The following is a 12,680-nucleotide window of genomic DNA, read 5'->3' on the forward strand; positions in this document are numbered from 1 at the left end:
ATAGTCTTGAGTTATCCAAGGGAGGAATCAGGCTTTTTGAAGAGCATGCCACCTAAACCAAGGTAGCGGTAACAAATGTAGCCGGACCTGTCGGGAGCTGTCCGCGGTGCTGAGCTGCCTCCCATTTCTTTTGACAGCGAGGGGATACAGAAGGATTAGCTGTCAAGTTTTTGCATAGAAGAAAAATGCATCAAGAAAAACAAGAAAGTCTAGATATATGCATAGTTAGCATTACGGGCAAGGGTAGGGGGGAAGCTGGTATTAGTGGACCTCGTCATGACCCCGAGATTCATGGCCAGGACTTAATTCTTGAAAGTATTAAGGCATGGGGGGAAATGATTCCAGAGAAATGTGGGTTTACTGTGACTAAGGCATGAAAAAAAAATCAAGAATGGATCTAAGAGAGTGAAATGTGGCTATAAATAAATTCCATTAAAATCATATTAAGTCCCACTATAGTACAGTCAATGTGATAGGCATTAGGGAAAGAGTAATGAACAAGACTATGGTGTAGTTAGAAATTAAGTTTGATTTCTAATATCTGTCTAGAAACACAGGACATTTTCTAACTGCTGGAAGTATCAAAATGGTGGCAATCAACAGTTTTTAGTTGCCTGCCACCCTGAGGTAGAAAGGTCAATATGCTGCCAGGGGGATGGTGGAGAGCTGAGATCTGCTCAGGAGAGGATCTACCTTTGTTGTCATGCCAGACCCTCAGCTTGCAGAGGTGGCCTAGGCTCAGCATGTCGGGGAAGTTGAATGTGTCTGTGTTGTTCCGTTCAAACTTGTTCCAGTTGGCTGACTGCTTCAGGGCCAGGGTTCCGCTGTCCCCGTTCTCCCCAAAGATGATGATGAACACATTGGCATCGGTGCCTGCTCCTAGGGGATGCACAAGATAAGAGTTCCAGGTCCTTGCTTCTCCAACACACAGCCCACTTGCTCTGGTTTCCATGCTGCCTTCCTTGGAGCATGGGAAGTTTAGTATTGATGAGGCCAGGGTGGAGGTTGGAAAGGTCTGGTTACTTTCCTTAGGCTCCTGGGTCTCCAATTAAATCCTTCATCTGGTATCTGTGCCTTGTCAATGCTATTGGGTTAACTGGAGTCTTGGTTAGCAAATGTGAGTGGTTTAGTTCAAGAACTCATGTATTTCTGGGGAAATAGACCCATAGTTACAAGGTATGCCATGAAGAAATCCAGGCTCCTTCTTGCACAATCTGGGTTCAGAAGGAAATAGGAAAGTTCCCCAGATCTACCCCTGGTTGACAGTCTATACTAGAGCTTCACATCATTTGCTTAAGCCAAATAGATGTATTGACCTTAGTTAAAAAGAAAGTGCTTCTGGGAGAGGCGGTTCCATGAAGCTTTCATGACACACACACACACCCTACAGTTATCAAGGGACTTACCAACTACTTTCTGGGAACATATCATGAAGGATAAAGGGGTGGAAAACATGTGGAAACTTGGAACTTTTAGCAAAAAGAGTAAAGGCTCCACTGTTAGGAGAAAGGAAGAAGAGAGGTGCCAACAAATGTATCCACTATACTGACCCATCACTTATGCCTGAGATTCTAGCATGAGAGCTTAATTTCTTTGGCTAAATGCTCCCCTGTTGAAAATGTAGGCTATTAGGGCCAATGAGTTAATCTCTCACTAGTAATTTATAATCAGTGTGAATGAATTTGTCACATTCCTTGCAACAGCTCCTGGAGAACATGTTATAGAGATATAGAAAAAGGTAGGCAGGAGACACTGCCTCCATGAGAGTGTGTTCCCTCTCAACCTCAGGCCTTTGCACACACTGGCATTTTTGCTTGGAAGGCCCTTCAGCAGGTGTTCCATCTGCCTCAGTGGCTTCTGTTTGTCCTTCTGCTCTAGACTTTGGTATCACTTCTGGGAAGCCCTCCATGACCTTTATCCCCGACCCTCAGGTAGGTAAGGCACTCTTCTGGGTTCTCCAGCTCCTGTGCAGACCACTGTCAGAGCTGCACTGTCATTGCTCCACTAGTATGTCAGACTCACAGGAGCCCAGGGTCCTCTCTCCATCCTAGGACCCCAGGCCAAAGCTGGCACACAGAAGATGATTGCCAAGCAACAGATGTGAAAAGGAGCCCAAGGGCATATGAAATGCGCAGCATCTGGGTGAGGGCATGAGGCAACAGCAGGAAGATAGGGGGCTTCTGAGTCATGTTCCCACATAGTTTTCAAAAGTGCTGACCATAGTGTCTCATCAGGTTCTCCTAGACCTCCTTGAGGGAGGAGGGACAGAGCCAGTTCAGTCACTGAGAAGAAATGCTTTGTCTGGACAGAAAGTGACCCATGGTGGAAAGGACTTGCATTGACTAACATTTGGAAGGTCAGCCAAAGGAAAATGAGAGCCTGACCGGAGCCCCAGGCCTGAGCCAGAATTTGAGGAAGTGCCAAGGGTAGTGGGATATGAGCCTGATAGGTGGAAGGGGATGCCCTGACTTACCCAGGATGTCACTGGTCTTGACTGAGACAGTGTAGGAGGTCCACTCCATCATCTCCTCCCCATCGATGACAGCACACATTTCACACACGAGGGTCTTCTTGCCCTTCCGCTGGGACAGCCAGTCTCCATAGTAGAACATGGTCAGGTCTCCAGTGTTCATGTTCTTCAGGAGGATCTGGGTGAGAAGAGTCAGTGTGGGAACACCCTCCCTCACCTCCACCAGTTGTCCACCTGCTAATAATGCAGCCCCCTCGGCTTAACCCCAGGGACTTATGATTCCAGACCCAAGGAGATTCTTCTGACTTAGACTCTCTGGGACAAAGACCCTGTGCTGTAAGCCTTGCACAAGTTCTGAAGCCCCTGCTGTGATAACCTTAGTTTGAGGATTTGGGAATGGGTAATTCATCCAAACATGTTTCTGAGAGGCACCTGTCATCATATGTAAGAAACATCTGTTGAATGAATGACAGAAAGACGGATCAACCCAAACACTAACAGCCACAGATACCTGAAGCTGGCCAGGTTGTCCTTGGTGTGGGAACCATATTGTTGGCTCAAGAAAAATCCACTAATGTCTGAACAGGGGAGTAGGAGCCTGCAGGGACTCGGGACAAATAGCCTTTGGTGGCTGGGACATTCAAGGACTGAATCCAGGAGAGCAGAGCCCAAGATGGAAAAAGAGGCAGCTACCTCACATGTGCTCACAGGGGCACCTAATGCTCTCTGCTGTCCAGCCCGACGTGCCCACCAGTAGCACTCGGCTGCCCAAGTTCTGCTGCTCCTCTCTCAATTCTCCCAATTCACCTCCTCCAAGAAGTGCACACTCAATCTCTGTCCACATTATACTGACAGCTCATGCTGGCACAAATAAGTAAAACCCTGTTCTCTGGATAATTCACGCCCAAAGGCACACCAGATGACATCTGCTCTTCAGCCAGGTCCACTGATAACCCAGAAAAGCAGGGAGAAGGGCTGGGCAGCAGGTGGAAGGAAGACATTTTACCCTCTCCAGGAACCACTCAGGCCGGCTGCCCAGGCCATCAATTCGGATCCGCATCTTGGTGAATGGAGCAATATCTAGGATCTCCATGATGAAGGTGTCATTCTGCTCCCGCTCAAATCTGGGGGAAAAGAGGTGGTGCACGAAGTGAGGACGCTGGCTATGGCAAGGGGTCAGGCCAAGGTGAAGGGGCAGAGGGAAGGCGCCCAGTGACTCCCCAGTAGTCTGTCTCTTGCACCTCAGATGTGTTCCTGAAAGACTGACTTGAGTGAATTTAGCTGATAGCAATGTCTCTGCACCAACCCAGTTGGGTCCTAATCTCACTCTGCTAGCCACTTAGAGCTGTCTACGCTTCTCTCTAGGACTTGATTTCCTCATCCTTAGTCTGGGGGGAAATGACACTGGTCCTGCACCTCCCAAAGCTGTCAGGAGGACCAAATGAATGTGAAATCAACTACAAAAGTGAAAGGAACTCCATACCTGCAAAGCTTTAAGTGAGATTCTAGGAATGACAGGGCTGCCACGAACGGTGGGGCAGGCTGTCCATTGCTCAACTCTAGATGGTACCCTTCACATTTTTCTATACATAACCTGCAAAACTAAATGCAGTGGGGCCTTAGATCGGGTAATGCTACCGACAACTATTAAGTGGCAGACAAATAGAAGGTCACAGTGCTTTCGCTACTATCACTGTTTTTCTGCTGAGTGACCTCATCATCTCAGAGATGCTCTATCTCGATTTCTTACTGCTCTTCCTACCTTGCTACATGTATAATGCAACCTTCAGTGCTGATTGCCTGACTGCTGACTGATTCCAGATGATGATGCTGATAAGCCCCTGGGGATAATGCAATTGGTACTGAAGATAGGATGTGGCATGGCATTTGTGCTTCCTTGTATAAAGACATATTTTTAAAAACAGAGGCCATAGCCAGCGGGGCTGGGACTGAAAATGCTGCAAACCAAGAACTACTCCTTGTCTTAGAGGCAGTGGTGGAACACAGGCCTAATCCTTTTTGATGACTTCCTCATGTGTATTTTATGATTATTAGAAGTGAAAACATTCTCCCAGCAGTCTGCCCTAAATCCCTTCTGCTCGAACGTAAGCCCTGCCTGTCCTTCTGGTCCTGTGGAAACTAGGAGGAGGTGCTCACAAGTCCCCTTGTCAAGTTCATATCACATACTGGAGATTCTCTCAAATAGTCTTCCAACTAGTCGATTCCTCACCAGGTGTGCATAATTTTTCAGATCAAAGGAACTTTAGAATGATTTGCTTTGTGTTTTATGGAGATTTTAGGGTGGGGCAGGTATCAAAGGGAGAAAGAAATAAGCTTTTCTTCTAGAAGACTAAAGAGTGGGTGATTCTGCCCCCTTCACCCTTTATTATAGGCTAGACCACAATTACACATGGATGGACCCCCTTTCCTTGGGGTAAAAGGCCTGTATCTGAAGCAAAGGCCCTTCCATGGCCCCTCATCCCTCCATGATTCTCTAGCCCCCTCTTTCCTGCTGCCCCAGATCCCCTGAGACACCTCAGCCAACACGAAGTAGAGCTCCCACATCGAAGGACCACCTTGGGAGAGGTGGTCAGCCTCTGATCCAGACCTTCTTGTCTCTGGCTCAGAAAAATAGAGCTTTCAAAGTGATCCAGGGTTTGCCCTGCTCATCTGCTCAGAGGAGCCTCTACTCAGCAGCTGAAGAGATGGCATTTGGGGAGTGCAACCTTTGGCTGTGTCTCAATCCCTTCCTATTCTGCTTCCGTTCTGTTCCCCACCATCCCCAACAAAGGCCGTCCTTGGGAAAGGGCCTAGCACCCACTCATTCACTGGTCTCTGGGACATAGAAGAACTGGAGAGCTAACCAGGGCCAGAGATGTAGTGTGAAAAAGTAACTATTTACTGGAAGAATTTTAGACATTGCTAAGAAGCTGCAGAAGGTTTGTGGGTAGGGAGCCTGTGAAGGGGCTGTCTGGAAGACCGGGAAGAAGGAAGTGGGGTCCAGAGCCCTCCTTGCTGGGGCAGCTGCTTAGGCAGTCTACCTTTGTGCTCTTAGAGGCATGGCTGGGACTCTCAGGAAGGGCTGGGATCAGAACCTTGGCTGCAGCTTCAGGCTAGTCCAAACTGCTCCCAGGCTAGACTCTTTCTACCAATGGCCATCTAGTAACCTCCAGTGATGGGCCCCATGTCATCCTGGGGAAGCTCTTTCCCTCTCTGGACAGCTGTGGCCAACTCCTAATATGTTTTGTTTGCATTGAGCTGGGCCTCCCCTCACTGGCCCCAGCTCTGCCCACCAGCGTTAATTTTGTCATTGTCAACAGTGTGGACACATTTGGTGTCTCTTCTCCCTCTCCAGTCCTGTGCCACAGGCCACTGCCCTCTCTTCTCTAGGTCTCACCAGTGGAATACTAGGCAGCTGTGAAAATGAGCAAATTACAGCCACACTTAGTCGCTCAGAGAAATCTGAAAATCCTAATGTCGTGGAAAGAAACAGGACATAAAATACCTGAAAGCTGACTCCCTTCCATAACACTAAAATCCAGACTAAATGGAAGCTAATTGTTTAGGGAGGCCCACACAGGGTAGGGATAAAACCATAAAGGAAAGCAAAAAGGTGTCTACCTTAAAAGCAAAGATAATGTTTACTTCTAGGGGTGGGGAGGTACAGTGAACTGCAATGTTCAATTCCCGGCCTGGGGGTGACTGAATAGGTTTTGCTCTGTATTTACGATTTATGTACATATATAGGTTATGGTGTTATGTTTGTTGCATGTATATGAATGGATGGGCTGGATACAATTAATTAGTTTCTGTCAAAGAGACATGAGGTTGCTGAACTATATAGATCATAAGAGGACATCTATCCCCACTCATATTTCACAATAAACATTAAAAAAAAATTTAAATGTCCCTGGAACTTGCAACTGTTCCTTATATAACAAGGTTTTCAGATCCATGTCATAGTCCCTGTGGTAAGCAGACAAATTACCCTCCCCAAGAGGGTGCCCCCCCCCTTTTTAAAGATTTTGTTTATTTATTCATGAGAGACACACACACAGAGAAGCAGAGACACAGGCAGAGGGAGAAGCAGGCTCCATGCAGGAAGCCGGATGCAGGACCCAATCCCAGGGCCCCAGAATCACGCCCTGAACCAAAGGCAGACACGCAGCCACTGAGCCACCCAAGTGCCCCGAAGGTGGCCCTTAATACAGTCACAAGTGTCTTTATAAGAGGGAGGCAAAGAGAGATCTGACACATACACAAAGGAGGAGGTGATGTGAAGATGGAGTAGGGAGAGATCAGAAGACACGGGCCTTGAAGACTGGAGAGATGTGGCCACAAACCAAGGATGTAGGTCAGCCTCCAGAAGCCAGAAGAGGCAAGGAATGGATTCTCCCCCAGAGCCTTTGAAGGGAGGTGTGGCTGGGCTTGATTTCCACTGAGTGATACTGACTTCAGATTTCTGGCCTCAGGGAATGTGAGAGAATACATTCCTGTTGGTTGAAGCCACTAGATTAGTAGTACATTTTTCTCACATCCCCAAGGGGCATGGATGGAGCACTGTGGGACCATAGGGGGCAGATGGGGGCAGACTTCCCTGGAACTCTGGCACAGGGGGAGCTCTAGGGATTGGTGAGTGGCCGGACCACTGCCTCAGTGGTGGTGTAAGTGTCCACGGGTGCTGACGTGCCCGGGGGGGTGGGTGGGGGGTCAAAGGCAGAACCAACAGCTCCTGGCTCCTCAGATCCCTCCTCTGGGACCATTAAGATAAGTGAACAGGGCTCATGCCCCCATGAGACGTAAGGAGGCAACAGGGAGCTGAATCCACCTGCCTGCATCCATACTGCACGAGCATCTTTGCAGTGGTTTGAGCGCAGACCAAAGTCAAAGGAATTTCAAACAGATTCTAAGTATCTGTCATCCTCAAGTGCCATAGTCAGGCCTGGTGCGTGTTCAAATCCTCCAATGCCCTTATAAAGCATGGCCTCCAGGTTGAAGATGATGTGTCAGGAGGGCTGACCCAGCAGTGGGGGCTGGGACTCACCAACTGCGTGACCTGGGTGCCCTCAAAGGCAGCCTGCCTTCCTCTTCTGTCCCCTGAGGCTTGTCTCTGAGCCCGACTGAGAGAAGGACTCAGCCTCCCTAACAACTCTCCTTCCTGTGAAGTCCCCAGAGATGGGCCCTCTCCATTCTCAGAGCATGAATGCCAACCGGGTCGTGTGAGTTCCCAAGTGAGAAAGATACAAAACTTACCAGCTTATCAAAGCCCTGGCCATGGTCACTGGTCCAATAGTTCCTAATTGCCTCATGATACGGTAACTGGAGCCCCACTGGGCTCTTCTCTCTGCTGGCAGTCCCTTGGGATCAGCTCCTCATCTTCCTTGCACTGAGGGCTAGTAAAATCCATGGGGCCACTCTTTTGGGCAGACCCAACAGAACTCTGAATTCTCTTTGCTTCCAGAACAAGGAATCTACAAGGGCATGAGGTCTCTACTGGGCCTAGGAATGATTCCTTATGGGCACTGACTTCCCTAAAAAAAAGCCACACACAAAAATAGCAGAGACATCTAAAAGTGGCACCTATTCCTATGGGACACCACTTGACTCAAATTCCGCCACTAAAGACTCATTCCTTGGTTTACACATTACCTTTTGAGGATGCTATCTTTTTGGATGCCACATTAATTCACCAGGATCTAAGTATGAATTAGTTTACCAGAACCATTTTCCCCAAAGTGGCAAGACAAGAAGTTGGGGACTTCAGCTGAGTGGGGTGAGTGGATTGCTATGGACTTTGGCTTCTGGGTATAGCATTTGGCAAGAGGGCGGTTTTGCACCCAGTAAACCCACATAATACCTCCTGTGTGTATGCATGCACGTTTCTGGTTCCTATCTGGTCACACACCATTTCCTAGGGGAAGCGTCTTCTTGCACAATGACAGGCTGTGCGCATGTCACGAGCCCAGTGAGTCTTACTGCCAGGTCCCTGAGCCAAGAAGTTGACACTCAAAACACAGCACAGGTCAAACGGAGCCACTTGTAAATGAAATAAGGCAATATTTGCCTTGGGTAAGAGCCTTGAGCTTGCAAACCAGAGTGGTTAAGGAAGGATGGCTCTCAGCACAAAACAAGTATTTATGGAGAAAAACCAAATCCTTCAACAGGTGCCTAAAAAAGATAAATAAATAACAGGTGCCTCAAATCATTTACAATATGGTCGTATGATAATGTGACTCTCAAGCAACACTTCTGGAATTCAAGTACTGCCAGAAAATGGTGTCTATGTCTCCCACCAGCAATTAGGTCTGCATACATCTGGGAAATAAGGTGGGATATTGATGTGGGATAATTAAGTTTTAAAAAATCAACCCCATAGGACTTTGGGGTTGGATGGAGCTTAGGGCCAGAGCATAGAGGCGAAGACTAAAAGAGCATGAAAGAGCATGAGAGTCCAAGGAGAGAGCAGCTAGGCCACATAGGATGACAGAAGCGTGCCTCGCCACTTCTGCAGCAAGCATCCCGGGAGGCCAGACTATGGCCTGAGCACCAGAAGGCAGACAATGGTCGGGACTTGGTCCATACCGCCAGCTTGGACTCCGGGTCACCTTCACTCTGATGCCCAACCACATATCAGGGCCAGGGATGGCGTGGGGGACAACGGCTGAACACCAAAAACCAACCCAAACCCTGAACTGTCTGTATCAGAAATTCAGTGAAAGGTGCCAACAGTGAGCACTATAGGAGGGCCACCTTTGTCATCTGACCCCTTAAGGGGCAGAGGAACCTAATGCTTAGGACTGGGGGGCCCCGCAGGTGCAGCTCCCAGTGCCACAGCCTGCTCCTCATGAGATCTTCAACAGCACGACTTCACCTCGCTGTGTCTCAGTTCTCTCTTATCAAAAAGGGGACGATAATAATGGTCCTCCTAGAGCTGCAGGGAGGAGGAACTCTATCAGTACACTCAGTGGGTTCGGAGCGATGCCTGGTGCGCAAGAAGGTCATTCGGGTGTTCCTGCTGTTGCTGCAGTTCCCTCTGGTGTCACTCTGTGTGAGTTCGGGGATCTTCTTTCTCCTCCTGGTTGTCCTGTCTCCTGGGTCTGAGACAGTGCCTACCCTAGACTAAGTGTCCAATCACTTTTTTTTAATATTCAAAAACTTCTTTTAGCTTTCCATTTGGCAATCATTTTCGACTTATAGGAGAGCTGCAAAAATCGGACAGTTTCTGTATCCACTTCACTCAGCTTCCCCTAATGCAAGCATCTTCAATCACCACGGCACAGGGAGTGAAAGCAGGGGATTCATGATGATACCGTGCCATCAACTAATACACAGACCGTACAGCAAATATGCTTAAGTGACAGAGGGAGAAAGAAATGGAGAGGGGGAAGGGAAAGGAAGGGAGGGAAGGAAGAAAGAAATAAAGGAAGGGGGGTGTTGTGGACTGAGCTGATCAAAGAAGGCTTCCTGGACGAGGTAGATTTGAGCTGGCCCCTGGAAGAGAAAGTTCCTGAGACAGAAGAGAATGGATGGAGAGCATTTTAGGAGGGAGGAATCACACAACAAGGGCATGAGGCTAGAGGGCGCCAGGGTAGGAGGGGAAACAGAGGAAAGCAGTGTGATTGAGGCGGGGCAGGACTGGAGGCTGGTGGATTGGATGTGCAGAGGGGCAAGGGGCAGAGGCCACCTCTGGATACCTGGCCTTCTTTTTGTCCAGCTGCACTTCCTCTGTGCTGCCGTTGATGCCATAGAGGGTCATGAAGATGTTGGAGTCGGTACCACCACCGACCACATCACCCGTCCACACCGTCATCTCATAGAGCACCTGCCGGGAAAGAGGGATGCAGGTCCTGAGCTGAGGCCTGCCTCGCTCTCCCCCGGGGCACCTTCCAGCTCGGCGATCTGGACAAGGCCCTTCCTCTGATCAACGGCTAATGCCTTGTAGCTCTGTGTCTCTGGCTGTGTCCGGCTGGGTGCTAGAGAGGGGTTCAGCTCCTGACAGAGAACGTGTGTGTGTTAGAAGCGTGACTTTGAGTCCCAGCACTCACCAACGTCTTTGCCAATCAAGCCCCAGCCTGAGCTCCTGCAACTGAGCAGCACGTGGTGTCAGGAGAGTGGCTTCTGGAGCCACCCAGCATGCCATTTGTGCTCAGGGTCCGCCACCTTGTTGAGCTCCCCTACCCGGCTCAGCCTCTGCTTTCTCCACTGAGGAACAGGGATAAAGGTTTTGCAGAGCTGTGAGAGTCATAGACAGTTCACCCCGGGGCCCACGCCGGGCCTGCCATGCACTGTGGGTCAGGAAGCAGCGATTCCAGACCCATGCCTGCTTAGTGCACTGCCAGCATCCCCACCCTGAGCATCCATGAGCAGTGACACTGGAAGGAGCTCTGGCTCTAATCACTTGTGAATTAGGACAACCACCGCGTCCGTGATCTGCTCTCCAGGTTGGGGTTTTGCCTTTTGTCCTGAGGTTTGTTCCAAAGAGGATGCGTTCCTTTTGTCTGTCTCCACTTGCCTGCTTTTCCCGCGACGGTGCCCGCACGGGTTCTTCCGAGGCAGCCTTGTAGCAAGAGAGGCCACCTCTACCTGTGTTCTGGAGGGTCTTTTGGTCCTGGCTTCCCACTCTATTCCCTCCTGCCAGGTGCCCAAGGACTAGCATGGGTCCCAAGGGCTCAGGAGAGGTTTGCGCACATGGCCAAGGAAATGCCAGGCTGGTCATCTCCTCTGAATAAACCTGGCCCTTCCCTTCCCCTTGTGGCTGCTACACTGCATTACCCCCTATGTCTCTACTGCCCTTGAACTCAGAACCCAAGTTATTTGTCACAGCGATCATGCCCCTGACGTCGTGCCTATTGGATGCTGGATGCAGGGTGCTTTCCAAGCTGCATCTAGAATCTTTGCCATGATACCAGAAGGTTAGAAGTAGTATTTATAGGCATGGCCCAGAGGACAAGTTCAGTACTTGTTTGCCCAGGTAATGACTGAAGAGCCTCTTGCTTTATCCAGAAAACCCTCTCAGACTTTAACACGGCATCGTGGTGGCAGGAGGAGCTATTGGGCATGAAGGCAGGAGCCTGACACTTTTTTGCTCTTATTCAGACAGGCACGAAAAATAGAAAGAATCAAGATGAGTGCTTTGGGGACCCCATGGAGACTGGCCCCTTAAGGCCAGTCCCTCCAGACTGTCATGTTCTCTGGGCCCATCTTTCTCTCTTTTACACAGACCCATCTCTTTTTAGGTAATAGGTTGTTTCCAGAAAGAGACCAGAAATGGGGCTTTTGTAATTCTGGTCTGATATCTCCTGGGGAGACGGCCAGTCCAAAGAACCCTGTGGTTCTTTGCAAAGGGATAAACCTGTGTTCTTTTGTAACATGAATAATAGGGGCGTGGGTCTGCATTTCCACAGACTAAAGGGCTCAGAAGGAGATACAGCTGTACCAGCTGTACCGAGTGGGGTGTGCTTGTGTGCTGGGGAGCGGGGAGGGTGGTGGTACGCACGCAGACACACTCACGCCCACACGCATGCTGGGAACTGGGTCAGGACAGAGGTCCCTAGATGAACTGTATGCTCACCCACACCATCCGTCTGGCCACAGATGGAGATGTCTGAGTAAGGGAGGGGAGTGGATCTATGCTGTGGAAAGTTCTGTGTTCTGGCTCTCAAGCAGGGGAGGGGCAGGCATCCACACTGCTGTCTGTCAAGGTTTTCAGAGCCCCAAATTCAGCTCTTCCTTCTGTTTCCATATATAATATAAGCAGGGCACACTCAGATCCAGAGTGATTTCTTCTTATCTTTTGTGGGACACCTTCTGACCTAAATCTATAGCCCACTGGTTTGGATTCAGGAACAGAGACAAGGGCTGGAGCATTATGTTGACCCCATAGCTTTTCTGTAGGGTCATAAGAGCCACCAACTGGCCATGTATCTTTGGGCCCCCGCACTCAGGCCTCCAACACTGACCTGTGAGTTTACACAACTTTATTCCAGGTCATTTGGCCAGTGAGAGGTGGAGTCAGGACAGGAGCTCAGAGCTCCTGCCTTGAAGAAGGTCTTAATGCAGGCAGCTCTCACTGCACTGCAAGATCCTGAGGCACATGGTATCCCCCAAATGCTATCTTGCCCCATCACTGTCCTTGGGTGTTGAGGGTGCCTTTGGGGAAAAAATGACTCTGTGCATCTATGAAGAGCTTAAAGCTCTTCCTCGATGATGC

At 49.5% G+C, this 12,680-nt stretch overlaps 1 protein-coding gene across 4 annotated transcripts in view; it reads right to left on the reverse strand.

Annotated features, from left to right (window-relative positions):
- The window catches only part of LOXHD1 (lipoxygenase homology PLAT domains 1), a 167,246-nt gene that overhangs the window by 20,171 nt on the left and 134,395 nt on the right, over window positions 1-12,680 (reverse strand). For all 4 annotated transcript variants that reach the window (XM_077900660.1, XM_077900657.1, XM_077900658.1 and 1 more), the window contains 4 exons: window positions 10,165-10,292; window positions 3,477-3,594; window positions 2,474-2,648; window positions 694-879 (listed from right to left, as the gene is read on the reverse strand). In XM_077900660.1, the coding sequence (XP_077756786.1) occupies window positions 694-879; window positions 2,474-2,648; window positions 3,477-3,594; window positions 10,165-10,292 (607 nt within the window). The remainder of the gene's footprint in view (window positions 1-693; window positions 880-2,473; window positions 2,649-3,476; window positions 3,595-10,164; window positions 10,293-12,680) is intronic.

The sequence above is a fragment of the Canis aureus genome, chromosome 6 (assembly GCF_053574225.1).
Source record: "Canis aureus isolate CA01 chromosome 6, VMU_Caureus_v.1.0, whole genome shotgun sequence".
NCBI lineage: Eukaryota > Metazoa > Chordata > Mammalia > Carnivora > Canidae > Canis > Canis aureus.